This window comes from Pelmatolapia mariae, linkage group LG5 (assembly GCF_036321145.2).
Source record: "Pelmatolapia mariae isolate MD_Pm_ZW linkage group LG5, Pm_UMD_F_2, whole genome shotgun sequence".
NCBI classification, from domain to species: Eukaryota; Metazoa; Chordata; class Actinopteri; order Cichliformes; family Cichlidae; genus Pelmatolapia; species Pelmatolapia mariae.
This window is the reverse complement of record NC_086231.1, coordinates 8924539-8943981: the sequence shown is the minus strand read 5'-3', so window position 1 is coordinate 8943981 and position 19443 is coordinate 8924539. Positions and strand designations below refer to the sequence as shown.

Genomic DNA, 19443 nt, shown 5'->3' with positions numbered 1-19443 from the left:
TTGATCTTGTTTCGAGGTGGCTGAATCTGTGATTCTTTGGATTTTATGAAAGTTTAGTTCAGATGTAAAAATCAAATGTTTTTGCACCTGTTTTTATTTGCAGGTATTCCAGCAGGCGTTGCATAGACAGCCCAACACAGCAGCACAGTACTTGCAGCAGATGTATGCAGCTCAGCAGCAGCATCTGATGCTGCAAACTGCAGCCCTCCAGCAGCAGCACAGCCTCAGCCTGGCTGCTGTACAGCAGGTCAGCAAGCAGGCATCACAAATAATTCATTCTCTCAGTTTAGAAATGATGATTGCAGTTATTGTTGACCTGCTGCAAGACATGTTTCAGAAATTGTGCATCACTCACCCTGTCCCTTCTGCCTCTCTCTTCCTTTGTGATAGGCCAGTATCGCGGCTGGCCGGCAAAGCTCTTCACAAAATGGCACTTCATCTCAGCAAACAGGATCTACTCAGGCTACGGTAAGTGCAGTTTGGAGTGCTGCCTTCCTAAAAGCCTCTTTAAGTTATCTTTGTCCTGTTGGATTATCATCGAGTCAAGTTGATTTTTAGCAGCAGGATGCTAGCAGCTTGGTTGCTCCTTCTGTTTTACCTTTAAAAAGATTCAAGTTTCTTTTTGATTTTGAACATATTTAGCTGTAAGAAATATTAGCAGAATGAACACAGTTCAAACAATTAAAAAAAAAAATTTTTAACTATTAAATTTGATGCTGTTAAATTTAATAGTTGGGGATATGATGTTTTTGTCTCAGAACTCCCCACATCTATTCAGGACTTGTATGTATAACCTAATAATCCTGATTATCTCTCCCCATAGATCAACCTGACCACGTCTCCAGCAGCAGCTCAGCTGATCAGCCGAGCTCAGAATATTAGCTCAACCCCCACCACTATTTCCCAGCAGGCTGTTCTGCTGGGCAGCCCATCGAGCCCCACTCTTACACCCACCCAAGCACAGATGTACCTGCGTGCACAGATGGTAAGACTACAGAGAAAAGAAATGGCCACAGGCACATTTACATGATCCTCCACTTTATGCATAAACACTAGCACACTCGTAGTGCTTGATTTAAATAGGCACAACTCTGTTCCTTGGAGGCCCTGTGTGTGTGTGTATGCCATTCAGATTTCTTTATTGTCATACAGTCAATACATCACAGATGCATTACTGAACAAAATTGCATGCACAGAGAGAAACTCGCAATAAAAACAGGGCTGAGTTAAAAAAGAATAAATGAAGGTGTTATTGCACATGTATAGAACATTACATACATAAACAAATAAATAAAATATACAAAATACATATTGTGTTTGTAAGTAATTCCACTGTAAATGGCGTGTTTTGTTGTCATCTTGCAATAGAGTAGGTGGTCAGGATAATGCATTTGCCTACAGAGAGCTCTTTGCAAACATGGAACTCGATGTCTTTAACGTGAATGCTCAGAAAACATTTTTTGGTTTGTGTGTGTGTGTGTGTGTGTGTGTGTGTGTGTGTGTGTGTGTGTGTGTGTGTGTTCTCTTTTTCTCTTGTTGAAGGAATAGAAAGTGGTTATTTTGGGTATAGCTGGTTTTGAGTGCTTGTCAGTTGGAGTTTCCAGATTGTACAACTGATGGCAAATTGAAACTGGCAATGAGGTGGTAGAACAACCTGCTTATTACAAGCAAAAACACAACGTTATCAGATGTCTGTGATGATTGAGGCAGGAAGCAAACTGCATGTCAGTTTAGTCATGGACTTTATTTCAAGTACAATTTCCTGGTGTTACATTTACTCATATCAAAGTGTCCCAAAATATTTTCTTTAGTTTCCTGTTTTGTCTTATCATACACCAGAGGTTAAAAACTAACTAAATATACACATGCAGCACCCCATGATTAAATGATTAAATGATCTTCTGTCTTGTTAAGTTTTTGTAAATAGTGTGTTTTAACATTTATTGGGAGCCTGTGGCACTTATTCAGTGTCATGTTCAAGGTACTGAGTCATATTTTCTAAAGCAGAATGGATGCTTCTGGCACAGCTTCACCTACTTCATAGGTGCATGTTTTGGCCTGTGGCTTTCATCAGGTCAAAATGGTTATGGCCATTATTCAACACCATGCCCTGGGTACTGAGCCAGTTTTCACAGGTAGTTAGATACTGATTTGGTGATACAAGTCTTTGTCATCAGCCCATGAGTCTGGGCTGATGAGGATTAAAATTGCAGTTTCACTAGTTGGTGGGGGCATATGATCAGTAATGACACAGGAGAGTAATTTTAGTTTACAGTTTGCTTCTCCTATTTTAGTTCCCCGTTTTTTAATGCGTGTCATACTTTCCAGGCCCAGGTACAAGTGGCGAGGAGCCTGGGTCGTGCTGTTCCTCTGTCCCCACAGCTCATCTTTACCCCAGCTGCCACTGTGACGGCTGTGCAGTCTGACAGCTCTACGCAGGCCTCCTCACAGGTAATATTGCTGGAACGTATATTATCACTAATAATACAAGAGCGGTCTTTTATCTCGCCTTAACATCTTTTCCAGCTCCCTCTCGTAAATATAACTTTATACATTTTACACATATGTAGCAAAGCAGTAATCCATAAAATAAATATTAAACTTAAGAGCTTTAAATGAATTTCCAGCATTTTACAAACAAAATTCTTTTGAACATAGTCAAAAAATCCACAGCTTGAGCAATTTGTGAATTTTGTTTGTCTCTCTTTTTGTATTTTGTCTTAAGAATCAGGTACAGAATCTGGCCATCCGTGGCCAGCAGGGGGCGACAACATCCTCCTCTCAGACTCAGACGCCACAGGCTCTCAGTCTGAAGCAGGCCCCTGTGCCTATCCAGCCTGCCTCACTGATCAAAAACCCAAGTCAAGGTACCCAGGCCTCAGCAGGGGGGAAGACCAGCTCCTTAGACATTCCCTCTGAAGGAGGGAAGAAGGGGGACAGTGCAGCAGTCACAGAAGTCCGAGCTATAAACATGAGCCGCAGTGTCACCGCTGTGAATGCTCAGCCTCTGCTTGCTCCAGGTAAGAGAAGTTTGCATATCCACAACATTAAATCCCACCCATTAAAGAAATGTCTCTCACACAAGTGAGAGAGAAAAAAATAATAATGATGAATATTAGTGATGCAAATAACAAACCCAAAACAAATGGTTGGTTAACAGGTTGTTTTGTTTGATCTTTAAAAGTACAGGAAGTAATACTTTTCTTGTTCTACTTACTGCTCTCACTCTTTTTAATCAAGAAAATTGTCTGCAGCTCAACCAATATTTATTGATACGTGCAGCCTTAATGTGTTTTAAACCTAATGCTTTGTGCGCTTGCCAAATTGTTTGCAACACAAAGTCTTAAAAAACAGCAATAAACTCTGTGTAAGATATCAAGATGTGCTTACTAGGTCTCGTTGAATATGAGTGTTGGTATTAAATGGCAGCATTGTGGTTCAGTTGATGGCACCATTTCCTCACAGCAAGAGTGTCCTGGGTTGAAACCTTGACAGGGCCCTACTGTGTGGAGTTTTGTCTGGGACCACTTAATTCAAGTTAAAACTTGTGGCTCCACAGTGTAGTGGTTAAAACACATTTAACATGTGGAAGTTCAAGACCAGGAGAAGGAGGGTTATGTCAGGGAGGGCATCTGGCATTAAAATCTCTTCTAAAGGCAGTGGTGACACTGCCATACACTCTAGACAATCTAACCAACATGTGCAAGCTAATGAAATAGGGTTGTTATATTTATAACAAGTTATTTTTAGGCAACACTGTAGCATAACAGATTACATTTTAATGTCCCTAATCATGTATTGTAGCAACTTAAAAGCAGTCTTACAAACCAATGTTTGTCAGGTCACTGCTTTGATTCTGACTAAATTATATCAGCAGCTCGACTGGATTGCCATGAAATTATGCAGAGCAGAGATTGGTGGTCACAAGAGCATGAATCCTAGTGTCTCCACTGAGTTTCCTCTTCTGTGTTTCTTCAATCAAATTGTCTTATAGCCAGTAAAATCTTTAATCTTAGTCTATTTTAAATGCTGTTTCTGAGCACATCTTAGATAAAACTTCTTGTGCTGCTCATGCTATGTGTTCTGAATGCACCAATGTTTTCCTCTGAAAAATAAGTCCATGTGGTCCACAGAGCATGTAAGCTCTAAAACTGCAGTGAAGTTATGGTTTCATTTTTGTGGACAGAAAAAGGAAACTGACAAACTGTTTGCCGGCGGCTGCATGCTTCTGTTATGTATCAGATGTACATTTCAAACCTCAAGAGAGATTTTGGCTTTGTGACAGCTGTCTTATATACATACACAGAGCTGTGCTCTAGTGTTTATAGTGAGATTAGATGAAAAGACATTTCACACATGGACGTTTGAAAGCTTTTTCTTGGCTGTTGCCGTGACTTGTCGGGGCCTGCTTCACAAATCCATTCACTCACTAAATGGGTGAAACCAGCTCTATTAGAGACAGCGTGTTGGTTTTGTGTCTGGAACAGTCTAGCTGCTTTGTGAATTAGAAGCTGTGAAAGGCACACTGCCATGCAAGAGTGTTTTTAAACCACTTATTGTGTAATTGAAAGTCAGCAGCTGTTTTTTTTTTTTTTTTTTTTTTTTTTAAATGTTTTTTTTCCCCTTTTTAGCGTGAATGGTTGTGAATGTTCTAGCAGCACAAGCTGATTACGTCAAATTAAGTCCCATTTGTTTGCATGATAAGTCCCTTTAGATGCATTTTAAAGAGGGTCCTGATAGGAAATCACATCTTACAAAATAATTTGTCTGTCTGTGCATGTGCCATATTTATGTCTGTATGACTGCATGGCTGTAACCCTCTTTACATTTATGGTTGGTGGTGTGTGTGTGCGCACTTGGGCTCGTGTGTTTGTGAAGAGAGGGGGAGGTGGGGATTATCTGTGCACGTCGGTGCACAACTGTGTCTTGCTTTGTTTCAGTAATAGATTCGCATAAAATGAAAGGGAGGATGGAAGCTGAAAATCTGGCAGCATGCTGTCTGGGAAAAAAAAATTACCATGGGTTGCCATAGCAGCAGCCCACGAGGGACAGGTGTGCACATGAGATGCTGGGGAGTTATTACTCTGTGGATCAGGAAGAGAAGAGGCAGTGTGGCTGGCTGATGGGATTCGGATTAGGATAAAAGCTTGGATTCAACTTGACTGTGGCTGGGTCAAGATGCACTTTGCTTTAGAGGGTAAAATCGGTAATAGAAGGGAGCAGCCATTATTTTTAGCTGAAGGAAACAAGAGATTTTGCTCCATGTTGTTGGTGGGTAATTTCAACCCCTGAGGATGGTTTTGGTTCATAGAGTGAAAGATTGTAGAGGTAATTGCTACTTAGCACTTTATGTAATTGATCAGCAATTTTAGTGATTTTAGTCTTATTAAAATTATGACACTTAACTGTTGCATTTCAAAAGTAGCTCATTGCTATAACGCGCCAGGAAAATTTAGATATGAACTCAGCTAGTGGTTGTGCACAGTTCACATTCATGATATCAATTATTAATGGTTTCAGTTGGCAAATGAACCACCTATAACGTTACAATCTTACTAACTTTGTTGCTAGTTACTACACTGACGTTGACTGATATTAGACATTCAGCCTAAATTCACCTAACAAAATGGGTGATGAATTTATGCAGTAGGCCTGCAGACTTAAAAAGTGTTTAGAAGTGTAATATGGTAATTATGGTTTTTGCACAAGTAAATGGAATAATTACATCAATAACCTTGCTTTAATTAGTTTTTTATGTTTAAAAAAAAAATACAGTACATAAAATACATAAAAATTTGCAGTCATTTTTGTTTTAAACAGGACACACCCGGCCAACCAAGGGGCGAAAAATATCCATCATAATTTCACAGATTGATAAATGGATTCATAAGTAGGCTCAATAATTCACGTGAAGGATGCCGTATAGTGTCTCAAAGTGAAAAAGAAAGGAATAATAGACGCAGTTAAATGGTTGGTGTGCACAGCATGTGTTAGCATGTATTAGCAGCTTGCCCTGGTGCTCTATGGTCTTCATTCCGGCCTTTCACCCAGTTTGCTCTTGTGGAGGTAGTCCACCTGTCAGCTTTGTCTCACAGTCAGACGAACTCCAGGTTTTGAGTCCTCTCCCTGCTCTGGAGGGCCACTCCAACCAGAACCTGCAGCAGGCTGGAAAAGAGTTTCATGTGTGACAAAGACCCAAAAGATGTAGTTGGAGTAGATCCACTCACAAAAGTGGCAGCTCATTTGTGCTAATTATAGTCATTGCATTGCTCTATAATTCATTTAACAAAACGGAGGTGCACCTCCCATCAAAAGACTCCTATGCGCGTACCCTTGTTATCGCCACAAATAGAATCTTAAGAAAAAACAAACACCTGACGTGTCTCATTTCTACCAAATCTGTGTTAAATCTAACTCGGCACAGAACAAATTGATTAATTGTGCTTACTCTGAGAGTTTGTCAGATTCACATTCATGGAAATTGGGGAGGAAGCAAATGTTAGGCCGTCTGGCTTGGTGCAGCAAGTGTATGTCTGTCATCACCTTCTCTCAGCAAGAAAGAGCCGGCACCACACTATAAAACCACAGCAGGGAAACCCCATCAGCACTATTCTCACAGATGAAAGGATGAGATCTTCACACGATGTCTGTGTTATGGCATATAATCATGTAACTGTTGGCATCGCTATGAGTCACTAGCTTTATATAGATACAAAAAAACTGGACAGATGAAAACTTTTTTCTTTTTCTTTTTTTAAGGGTTACTTATGTATAAAACCTTTACTGTACTGTAAGTTTTGAAGCCAGTTGGGAACCGGATTCATGGAGCTAATTTTCCTTGATAACAATCTTCAGTCCTTATTTGGAATTGTATTAAAATTAGGAAAGGTGACTCAAGGTCTACTGTTGCTGTGGTGTTGTTGGTCAATATTTTTCAAGATGGTAAGCCAAAGCAGGAGTCAGTGAAAATGTGGAAACTCTGGGGTTTTCCAGGGCCTGGTGCTGCAAAAGCTGGAAGGAATGTATACTGTCCTCAATTTCAGGACATTGCACGGCAATACACAGAGTAAGAGGTCTACAAACATTCACAACCTTGGGGGTGGAGAGAGTTGGCTTCCGCATACTTTAGACTATATGATTTATATGTATATATTGGTGTGGGGTGCCTGAGTAATTCCAGTCCTTAATCTTAAGACCTTGAGGCGGAATAACATTTAAATGAATTTCCCAATCTTCCTCTTCTTTCGAGACCTCTTTCTGTTACTCATTAGAGGCTTGAGAAAGATGTCAGGATTCATGAGTAGGGGCTGATTGTATCTGGTGTGTACTGATTCAGAAATCCCCCTCCTCCTCCCTTACAGAAGGCTGAGAGTCTCTTGATACTGCAAGTTTGACGCAGTTTAACCCCCGCAAGGGAGCTTTCTGCTGCTGTTTTGTTCTTTGATCACATTACAATAGAATAATCATTAATAAAATAGGTAAATGTGCACACCATTTGTTAACTATTGAATATGGCAACCAACAAGTTAAAGATAGACATACATGTAGCAGGCTCTGCTACTGTAATTGGTCCTTTCCTGACTGTTTTATATCTTAAGATGGTCAGTTTGTAATGACAGAATTATACTCAGTCTCCAATACCCAATGATCAGTTAAACTCAACAACAACAAGCACTAACTTTGAGTAGCTGCCTTCTTGTTACATTCAAGACTAAGAACAGCAGACTGTGGCTCCCTCATAACTTTGGATGAAGATTGTAAAATGGCAGATGCAGCAACCAACTTGCTTTTCTTGACAGCTTGTGGTGTTTGGAGGTAGTAGGTTGACTTCACAGCCGGAGCTGTCTTAAAATTATTACACTGTCTTGTAACGTCAGTGGATCTTACACCACAGTGGGTCATACAAACTCACGTTTCTGCTGTGGGAAGATGTCCGATGTTAAAATCAGTTCAAAACAATCTCATTTTCTGGTCCATTTACTTGGTATTTACACAAAGTATGATTTTATGTAGCACGTCTATCATCATCGTCATTCTACCACTTTGTAGAAAATCCAGTTTGAAGAAATATTTGAGTTCAGAACAAATATTAATGTTATCCAGGAGATTAAGAATCACCACAGTCAGTAGGTTTATTTTTATTTTAGTGCAACCATAAGGCTGCACTAAAACAGGGTTTGTGTCTTTAAAAAATGGATTTCTATGGAATTTGATGCTCGCAATCATCGTGTAGAGCAGGGGTGTCAGACTCATTTTAGCTCATGTGCTGAATACAGCCCAATTTGACCTCACACAGGCCTGACCAGCAAAGCCACAGCATAATAACCAATCAAAAAAAAACCTAAACTCTCAAACCATTCCCATTCAGCTTTGTCTCAATTGTTTCACATTTGGTGTGTTGCAATTTTTAAAAAGCTACTGTTTTAACTTAAAGAAACGCGTCAGTGTGGCTCCTTGGCTTAACTATCTTTGGGGTGGTTTTGGCCAGCAGTGTGTAATGTCTTTGTCAGCAGGAAGGCTGTAAAAACTGGACATGATTCAGAGCTCTGGCTTGAATGGCAATTAATGATTAGGACTAACACTCTCATGATCTATTCTTGCAGTGAAAATCTAAAACTTGTGCTCCCCTTATCTGTAGTTTTCACACTTTACTAACCCTTACAGGAGGCCTGATCAGATATTTTTAGGAGACTTGTTGTAGAGTTGTTGTAGACTGTTAACTTTGCTTTTCTATACTTATTTATTTTCGCTGTCTCAGACAAGAAGACAGTTGAGTAAACTTTATTTAGTAAATTAAAGTTGCTAAAATGGGAATGAGTGGACTTTTGTTTGCCGTGTCCATGACCAACGCAAAACTTTAAGTTTTTATTCTCTTCTACCATGCAGACTCTTTACATTAAAAAGATGCTTTAAATGAAAGGCTTTGGGGCTGTGATGCTTGAGTTGACAAAAAAAGCATGTCTCCACTCATTTCTTTTTCCCACCCATAGGCATAGTTGTTGAGTTGATGGATATAATTTTCCACGGTCTGTTTTTAAAGTTTGTTTTTTTAAAAATCCCTTTAATGGTTAGCATCTAGCTGGCTTTATCCACCCATCCACGTCTTATATTTATCCTTCTCTTAACATAATAAATATTAACTGAAGGTTTTCATCGACGCCACAGCTAACCAAATTTTCTGTCAGTGGGTTCCACTGTGTCTCACCATGTGAAAATGAAAACTCTTCTCAGCGGTCCTCGTACCATTAGAGGGACTAATGACATGCAAACTCTGCTGGATAGAAATGTCTATATTTTCCACGGCAGGGTACAGAGTGTGGTTACTGCCTCACAGGGAAACTTTGAAACCAGATGGAGCCTGTCCCACACGAAACAATGCGAAAAGAACAGGGGGGCGGAGGGAGGGGCCGAGGGGGATCTAAGACAAACACTGATGCACTTGGCAGTTTTCCACTCTGGGATTTACTGTGATGTTTATTAACATAACCAGATGCACCTCTAGGTTCACATGGCTTATATAGCAGGACCTGCTGTTTAGTAGTTTTCAGGAATAACGCTTCATTTTTGGGGGAATTTTTAGTAATCAGATTTTTTTTCTTTGTTTATAAAGTTCTTAGAAATCAAGGAGGTGTGTGAGGTACTGGAACCCACTGACTCATCATTAACTCTATACAGGGTGTCATAGACAGTTGGCTCTGCATGTTTCTTCCTGAGGCATTTCTAATATTAGACTAGCCTCAGGCTACTTCCAAAGAACACTCTCCCACTCGCACATGCTCCCACAATACAAGATTGATGTGCCGTGTCTTGGGCTTGGGGGCAAGTTATGAGCTCAGGATGTCCTTTTACCCACAGCAGCACTGACAGGTGGTGACAGGCCATTTTAAAACGATTTGTGAGTAATGGTCTGGCCAACACTGCAACAGTGGGCCTCTCTATGCACCTTTCAACAAGCTCTTAATATTATATCCTGTCAACAAGGGACTTACAGGTGAAGGCGCTGCAAAACAAGCTCTTTTGTGCAGACGTCTACATTTTTCAATGTTTATGAGCCTGAGGTGCAGTTCTCCGGATATCAAGAGTTTGGACAGTTGTCAGCATGCATGAAATAAAGAATGCTCATTGTATGACAATGACTTGCTTTGTAAGGATATTTATGAACAGTTCTTTTTCTTACCAAATAGTTTTAACAAATAATCCTAGCTGAAATATAATCACTTTCAGAAATAAGTGTTGGTGTTCTCGTTCCAGCATACACCCAGATTCAGCCGCATTCTCTGGTTCAGCAACACAAGCAGCAGCAGCAGTTTGTGGTTCAGCAGAGCCAAGGTTCCCAAAGGACGACGAGCCAGCTGCTGCAGACGGCCTCCGTTCAGCCGTCACAGCATCCTGTCCCCGTGCTGCCCAAACCTGCTCCTCACCAGCCTTCTACACCGAGCCAGCAGGCTACCATCTTCCACTCCACTATCAGCCCACATGCCCTTCACTCCTCCCTCAACCATGCCAAAGCTCAGCCTGTCCAGCTCACTGCCATCAACCTACAAATCCAGCCAACGGTACGTACACAAACGCAGATTAATGCCACACACAAAAGAGCTTGAAGACAGAATTTTTCTAGGTTGTGAAAATTTTGCAAGTTTGACACAAATGGGCAGCCTACCCATAAATTAACAGTTATAACAGGTCAAAAACTCCACAGATCATTTTTCAAGGAGGCTTCTTATGCTTTACCTTATTGTCTCTTGTTTATTTGCAATGACAGTGGTGGGCACTCATATTAAATGTGGTCATTACTTTAAATAATGACTGTGCGTAATCCCTGTGAGTCACAAACTCAGACTTAAAACTGCTCTAAATGCTCGGTTTTAGACATTTTTTCCCATTCTTGGATCTTTATAATGGCAAGGTGAGCAAATATGTCTAATATGGTGATCTTACTTAATTACCTGCTGTTCAAACACTATGTCTGACTGCTAGCTCATCTGAAAAAGTTGACTTTAACCTGAGAGGATGTGGTAGCTGAACCTAGGGGCTACACCAAGTCTCAGCAAAATGTAAATGAGGATTATTTTGAAGAGTGAAAATATGTCCTTGAAATGAATGTAACCCATCTGCTTTAATTAAAATCATGATTAGATGTGCAAAGCTATTTGCTTTCATATTTTTGAGACTTTATTTTCTAATATGAAAAATGTCAATTCAAGAAGTCAATTCTCCAAAGTGAACTTTTCACCTGTGTCCTACCTGTAGATATAAAACCACAGGAAAATATCTCTCTCAGAGTAATGCTTTCCTTTTCAAAATTGCGTAATGAATGTGTTTAAAGTATTTTGAGTTCTGGTACATGTTCTGCAATTTGGTATTTTGACAGTGGCAACCAGCTAAACAAAAACTACTTTTACAGCAGTGCCACAGTCTTCATTTCTTCTCTAAGAGACACAAAGGGAAAAAAAACCCAAAAAACACAGGAATCTTCACAGTATTATATTTTCCCCCTCATGTGATGTTTTCCAAAGCTGATGGATTTCAATTTTTCAGTCCCTGATGTTTGTTGTCTTATCTCAGATGTCTTCTTCTCACACTTTTTTCTTTTTGTTTGTTTCTACTGCACTTCCCAGGCCTCCCGACTACTTCAGGACAGTAAAGATAAGCCGACCTCACTGGTAGTCAGAGAGACATGTCAGACCCCATCCACACAGCAACAGCAACAACCACAACAGCAGCAACAGCAACAGCAACCTGCAGCTTCTCCATCCCAACCCTCCAAGCCTGTAGAGCAGTCCAAGGTTGACTCAGCCGCACCAGCTGTTCAGCAGCAAGGTAGAGACTCAGTGGGATTTCCTAAGCTGAAAGTCTTATTAAGAGCATAATTTATGTACTTGCCTCTGGGACGACATTACTAGTAGGAGTTTAACAACTCTGTTAGCTACAAATTTGCGCCTCGACAATTCAGCCATCTCACATCTGATATCTTTAATCTGTTCACTTGCATAATGAAGGAAGATACATTTTTGTTCTTACATCAAAACATGTGTTATCAGCTCATTCACACTGCTCTTCTTATTGTTTTCCATATCTGTGGTCATGACTTCACCCTAACCACTCATCTTATGAATCAGAGGGGGTTTCTGCCAAAGGTGTTATGATAATGAATCCAGTTTTTCACTCTTTTCCAGCATACATCAATCACACAGACATTTGTTGATTTTATTATGGGTAAACTGATACATCAAAATGATAATAGAAACTTTAAAACGTTTATATTATATCCTTAATTCTGCTAAGTTCCACTGAGATTAAAAATCTTTTTCGAGAGGTACACCGTCAAGAAGGAAACGGATATTCTAATAATTGTAAGCACAAAAGAGCACACAGTGGTAACTGTTAAACGCTACAGATAATTTAACACACAATTCAGATTATAAGCAATTTTACAATCAAATAAAATCAAGATCAAAACTGGTAGAACAATGTGCTCAATTGTAACCTCTTCTGATAATGTCCGGTCCTTCTGTAAGGTCCTGCCTTGTTTTGGCACATGCTGTCTGATGTCGAGTTGTGTAATACTCATCTGGCCAATAGGGAGCAGTTGACATCGAAATGTGTTTACGTTTGTATAGTGTGCTAAAGTTTTTACACCACAAATATACCAGATCCCACTAACTATGGCCTTAGTCCTACAGTATCAGCTAACCTAAAGTATAGCAGTCTCTGTTCTTTTGGATTTTGTTATATATTGTATTATATATTCAATAAGTAAATAAACTGATAGATGTATGAATCTATATTTGTGTTAAAAATGAAACCAGGAGTCAAATGCAGCTAAGAATGTTGTTACTTTCATATTTTATGTGTTACCTGTTAAAATGTTACCTTTGATGTTTCCTGTCCATTAGAGAATGCCTGAGTCTTGAAACAAGCTCTAAAGTGGTGGATCTGTTTTTCAGTCACATTTTCTCTTAACAGTTTGCAAAAGGTTACCAAAAGCTGTATCTTGAAAAATTGGATGTTTCTTGAGCCACAAATTAGGCAGTGAAGCAGATGTTATGTTCAAAACAAAGAGGAAGATTGTTATAATCCACTGGTTGGAGGGTCTGTTAGGGCCCAAACTTAGGACAGAGCTGTCCCAACAGAAGCTCCTTTTTTCCCCTCTCTTGCCACTAGCTAAGCATACATATTTGATAGCTACAAAAATTATCTGCACTGTATTTTTTGGTCAGATTTCCTGCTCTGTGCTAAAACCACTTTCGACTATAAAATAGAGTAGTAGGAATTGATCAATCGGATACTGTGGATTTGAAATTACCAGTGGCCCCTTTTGTAACCGTTTAATATTTGCTAGTTATTGTTTTATTAATATCCCCCTTTGACGTGACAACCCAGACCCTTTTTTCTGGATTGAGTGATTTATAGCTTTCCTTGTAATTATCACAGGGAACATATGAAATCATTCTTGCACTGATAACATTAAACAGTCACTCAGTTGCAGTGTTTAAACTAATTGGACTTCATCTTAAGAGTTTCAAGTGGCTTTACATTTAATAAGTGTGTGTGTATCAATTTAATATATAGTTCAGAGTTCAGAGGCTTTCTGTCTCTGTGTTAACCTCATAGTAGCCTACCAACTTTTGCCATATGACTGTTAAGATGGGCTCCAGCCCCACTGTGACCCTGAGTTGATAAATGGTTAAAATGTTTCCCTGACACTTGGGGTTTGCTTTAGTCTTAACCTTTAAAATTGTTATTTTAATTGCATGTTTTTCTAGTTATCATTTTGATTTTACTGGGGTTGCATCCATTCACTGGCACATCTTTTTACTTTGGGCAGGAACTCTGGGATTTACATCTCATTTAGTTTCTTTCACTTATGGGAAGTTTACCGGTCCTTTTTTGTACTGTCTTTTTCTTTGTGGTAGTTTTCAAGTCTTGCACCTTCTCTTTGGTGACGGGCAATTTGACACTATCGTCATGCGTTTCCTACACACTAATCTTTATTGTCTAGTTCATAGTCATTTAGTAAAACACATACTTTCGAAAAGTGTACGTCTCTGACAAAGGAGACTCAAGTATTGCCTTAGAATGTGTGGGGTGGAGATGCACAGTTCCACATAAGCTCCTTGTCCATTAGTACCAACCTTAGGTGATGATACCAGGTACTGTTTTTGTACTTACTCTGCTGGGGTTCCAAACGATTCGAGGGGATGTCAGCACACTGCATGCAACCCATTGGTTTGTCAGTGGCGTCACGCAATCAGTTATGAGGGCGTCTCCTTCACGAAAATCAAAACCACCACTTTGTTGTGGCGTTCGTGTCACAGGACGCTTGGCTGCATTGCTATAATGACCCCAAGCACATTAGGTGGTACTCGATTGTAACAGAAAATGAGTTGAGTTGTGCCCCGCATCGAGCTGATCTGAGTAGGTACTAATCGAAAAGGGGCGATAAAGGATATTTAGGCACCCATTTGGGGAAGGCTTTGAGACCATGTTTTGCTTCTATGGAGTAATTCATTAAATTAAGTGCGGATCAAACTGTCTAAATAGTGTGGAGATGATGCCAATATGTGTTCTGGGGAATTTTTGTGTGTGTGGGGGTGGAGTGTACATTGGGGGACTTGGATGGCCTGTGTAACTCTAAAATCCTTTTTGCGGCCCTGCTGAAAAGCATGCCTTTTGTGGCAGGGTTATTTGAGGATTGCTTGCATTTTCAGTGAGAGACTGGTTGAAGTCTGTGCCAAAAAGAAGATATTTCCTGTAGTAGGTTGAAGCTGGAGGCTCTGTGCTGGTTTGTGTTGATGTGCAGCAGCAGCAGCAGGCGGAGTGAGGAAGATCAGAGCTACTAACGTGGGAGGAAACGGGGAGGCGGGGAGATATTTACGTGAAGCGGCGCTGCAGCTTAAAGCCGCGCACAACAGCGGCAGGCTGGCGTGTCGGAGCAAAAACAAACAGCAAACCGCACGTGCTTTCTGACTGAGCAGAGCGGAAGTTGCGCGGTAAGAAAACGCTTTCTCATTCAATCCAGCCGGATTTTAGGGTGACAAAGCGCAGAGGAGCGGTGTTTACTTTCGCTTTGGCGGGGGTTTTCACAAAAAGCCGAAGCGTCTTTGTGGCGGTGCAAGCGACAGATGTGGGGTGGTTGCGTTGATGTTGACTGGTACACTGTTACAGGAGGTCAGTGCGGGATCGTTTAGGTCTGCCGACAGATGAGCAGGTGGATATGACTGCGCTAATTTGCCTGAAAGTGACCGTAATTTGACATTTGAGATTGCGAAATGTAATCACATTAGTCCTTGCAGCCTCGGTGCTGTTAGATGAAGACAGACATTTACGATGTTGCAAACAATATACTACTACTACTACTACTACTACTAATAATAATAATAATAGGATTCGTGTTCTCAAAAGTTTGGCCTTTAAATTTATGGCTGCAACTAATTACGTTATTCATAAATTTATTTATCTATAAAACATAACAAACAAAACAAAGTTTATGTTTGCTTGCTGCAGACCTCCGAGGTGTCAACTCCATTGTTATCGCACACTCAATGGCCACTTTGTTAGGTACAGCTTGCTACCTTTTTGGCTTTAGAGCTGCTCTAATTCTTTGTGCCATAGATTCAACATAATGTTTGACACATTCCTTAGAGTTTGATCAGTTAACGATGTCAGCATCACAGGTTTTGCAGATTTATCAGCTGCACCTCTATCAGATGAATCTTCCATTCAAACACATCCAAAAGGTGCTCTGTTGGACTGAGATCTGGTGACTGTGGAAGCTATTCGAGTACACTGAACTCATTGTCACGTTTAAGGAACCAGTTTGACTTGATTGGAGCTTTGTGTTATCCTGCTGGAAACGGCCCGCAGAAGATGGGTATGCTGTTGTAATAAAGGGATTTGGATTTAGTCAGCAGCAATACTTGGGTAGGCTGTGATTATTAAAGGATGCTAAAGTTGGTAATAAGAGGCTGAAATATTAATTTCAATTCATTTATTTAGCACCAAATCACAAAAACTGTCCCTAGCAGTGGGGAGGCTGAACAAGCCAGGATGGATCCATGCTTTCATGTTGTTTTTGCCAAATTCTGGCTCTACTATTTGAATGTTACAGCAGAAATCCAGACTCCTCAGACCAGGAAACCTTTTTCCACTCTTCTGTTGTCCAGTTTTGGTAAACACATTAAGTTTGTTGCTTCAGTTTCCTGTTCCTAGTTGACAGAAGTGGCACCTGGTGTAGTCTTTTGCTGCTGTAGTCCATCTGCTTCAAGTAGAGCTTGACCACTGTTTGACTTTAGATACCGATGCCAATGTTTGATGATTTACAAGTCCCATATTCCGATATGTTGTTTTTTATTTTCTATCTTTCAGACACACAGACAGCTTTTCCTAACATTTATTATTTATAGTTATTTCTTTCTTTTTTTCATTCATGCCCTGCTTTGATCAGCTGATTGTTTGTAATGTTCTGAACTTGCCAACAGGGGAGTTTGCAGAGTGCCCTCTGGTGGTTAACATGGTTGGGGCACTTCTCCTGTGTCTTATTTACTTTTAAAATGTTAATTTATTGGCTGTTATAAACGCTAATACTGGTAACAAAAGGCTTACGGCGGCTGATAGTCCAACAAAATCGGCCAGGCTTGAGTTCTTAACTGATAAGAGTGGCACTTGGTAGGGTCTTCTGCTGCTGTCACTCATCTGCTTCAAGACTCTACGTTTTGTGGGTTCAGAGATGCTCTGCTGCATACTTTGGTTGTAATGACTGGTTATTTTGGTAAATCTTCTCTGACCGCTGACATCAACAAGGGATTTCTTCCCAGAGAACTGCTGCTCACTAGATGCGTTCTCCTTTTTGGAGACCCTTTGTATAGCCTAAAGGTGGTCGTGTGGGAAAATCCCAGTAGATCAGACATGTTTAAAGTCACTTAAATTACCTTTGTTCTCCATTCTGATGCTTCAATGTTATTGGCAGATTGCATTAAACAGTTAAACTGATGTTCATTAATGGAATTCGCCAAAGTGGATGGTGAGTGTAATAAATTGTAATTATTAAAATTTAAGAAACTGAGATGGGTTACTGTTGAACATTTTCACTTAAATGTGATGCAGATTTGATGACATGATTAGTCGATTTTTGTTAAATATGCCTGATAAAATTTTCCCAAAATTAAAATGGGAATGAAATGCTTGGTTTTACAGCTGAAGTTTTGTTTGTTTCGTGTGTTTTTAAACATAAAATTATAGCAAATCGCATAATATGTCCAGTATAGTGTCTGCAAATCTGTTGTTTGTAATGATCTCAGCATTGTCTGCAGCACATGCAGCAGCGTAGCATCACAATAAAATTATTAATTTTAAGTACATTGTTGGGAAAATTCTTAAACAAATACCCTATGGTTGCCTTTTCAATGTTACTCTAACACACTGTATTTATATTTATGTGCATAAATATGCATACAATCCAATATATTTATATTTCCAATATAGTATATTGGATAATTATATTAAATTTGATATAATTATGATTATATGAAAATCTGACATTTCTATTGAAAAACAAACAAAAGGAAAAGGACTCCAGCTCTACTTGTCTTGCTTAACCAACAATGTACAACCAAAAAATATTCAATTTGTCGTAGAAGCATCAACCATTCAGATCTGAAAATGTAATCTGTCTTTTCTGCTTTTCTAAATGACTGAAACGATCATCAGCTACTTCTTTTTAAGCTTTAATTTCATTCAAACTGAAAAATTTCTCAATGGATACATGCTCCTTTGTATTAAATGGACCCATTTTGTTTTTGTTTTTTCTCTCCATCAGGTGGGGGTACAGCGAAGAGGCAGAGTGCAGCAGTGGGGACCCCACCTCCAGCCATGACCTCAGGAAATGAGAGCGAGGCGCCCACCGTGACGGGCAGCACGCCACAAAACGGAGAGAACAAACCACCTCAGGCCATCGTCAAGCCCCAGGTCCTCACACATGTCATCGAAGGCTTTGTCATCCAGGAAGGAGCTGAGCCGTTTCCCGTGTGTGTAAGTGCTCAATCTCGGCAATACTGGCAGACAAACATGATAAACAACCCAAAGCCAGCACCGTCTCCAGTGTACACGCCTGCAGGGAACTGTCAGCAGGCAAACACATACCCTCTGTTACTGCTAGCAGTGACATCGTACAGCTTCTGTTTGATTCAATCGTTAATTACAGGGAGATGAGACCCTGCGAATGGGAAAGAATACAGATGGAAGAAGGTAATGAGCAGCGCTCTGTAGTCAGTTCATTTAATCAAGGGCATTAAAATCCTTCCTTAATCTGTGTAGTCATCTCCCTTGAAATTGGTTCATTATTATCTCATATTGTTTGTACAGTTTAACATGTGCTTATATATTAATGTTTGTATCTTCTCAATTGTATTAGTCATTAGGGGGGAAAAAAATGTAGTTTTAATTTCTAGGCTTTGGCCTCTCTGCCTCCTACTGGACATTTTGTGAAAATGCTCTATATACATGCACACATGGCTAAACCAGCAGATTACATTTCCAACTTTTATTTAACAGACATGAAAAGAAATAAAATGCAGTATTTATGAAGATGCGTACACACGTGATGACACTCAGAGTTGAGGATTATTTTTCCTTTTATAGTAATATGTTTTTTATTCATTTTATGACTCAAATGAATCTGATTACATTTTCTACCTCAGTGTGCTGTCAATTTAAAAAAAAAAAAAAAAAAAAAAAAAAAAGAAGAAATTAAACACTGAGTATATATTTCTTATGATGCCAACACTGTCCTGTAAAAGAACTCGATTGTTAACAGTTAACTGTTACTTTATATACGCTGGTATTCAAGTTGCTTTATGTGCCGTATGGACAGGAGAACTAACTGTATGCAAGCTTCATGTGTGCGACATGCAATGCTTGAAAATCAGACTACATTGAAGTGAACACGTCAAGTCTACATTATCAGTTTAAACGGTCACTGTGTGTGGTGGTTTAACAATGATGGTGTTTATCAGTTATTTTTGTGATCGCTATATATTCAAACATTAATATCCGGAAGACGAAAACATTCACTTGGTATAATATTTTATGCCCCACACCAGGTGGAGCGTCTGCCCATTCTCATCGATAGTCCAAAGAAGCTGGACCATCAGCTCTCATCTGACCCGGACAAAACTCCGGTCAGCAACGCAGCCAACACCGACTCCGAGCCCGAGGACATGAGCCAACCAGGTGAGACCAAACGCATTACAGTGTAGATTGTGTATATTTCTTTGTGTAGCTTCACCAAGTTTTGGAGGTGTTAGTCTGTCGCTCCTGATTTTTCCTGCCAGGTTTTCACATAATGTTAAAGGAATTCACTTTACAATGATCATCCTCTCATAGTATTGGAAGGTGTTACGAGCAGACACCGACCCAACAGACAGAAACTCTGACCCTGGTGTG

General features: G+C 39.9%; 1 protein-coding gene across 1 annotated transcript in view; it reads left to right on the top strand.

Annotated features, from left to right (window-relative positions):
• The window catches only part of phc2b (polyhomeotic homolog 2b (Drosophila)), a 40628-nt gene that overhangs the window by 15985 nt on the left and 5200 nt on the right, over positions 1-19443 (top strand). The window contains exons 3-11 of the mRNA XM_063473550.1: positions 104-247; positions 391-468; positions 824-985; positions 2329-2451; positions 2726-3020; positions 10252-10556; positions 11619-11820; positions 17819-18030; positions 19101-19230. Coding sequence (XP_063329620.1) covers positions 104-247; positions 391-468; positions 824-985; positions 2329-2451; positions 2726-3020; positions 10252-10556; positions 11619-11820; positions 17819-18030; positions 19101-19230 — 1651 coding nt within the window. The remainder of the gene's footprint in view (positions 1-103; positions 248-390; positions 469-823; positions 986-2328; positions 2452-2725; positions 3021-10251; positions 10557-11618; positions 11821-17818; positions 18031-19100; positions 19231-19443) is intronic.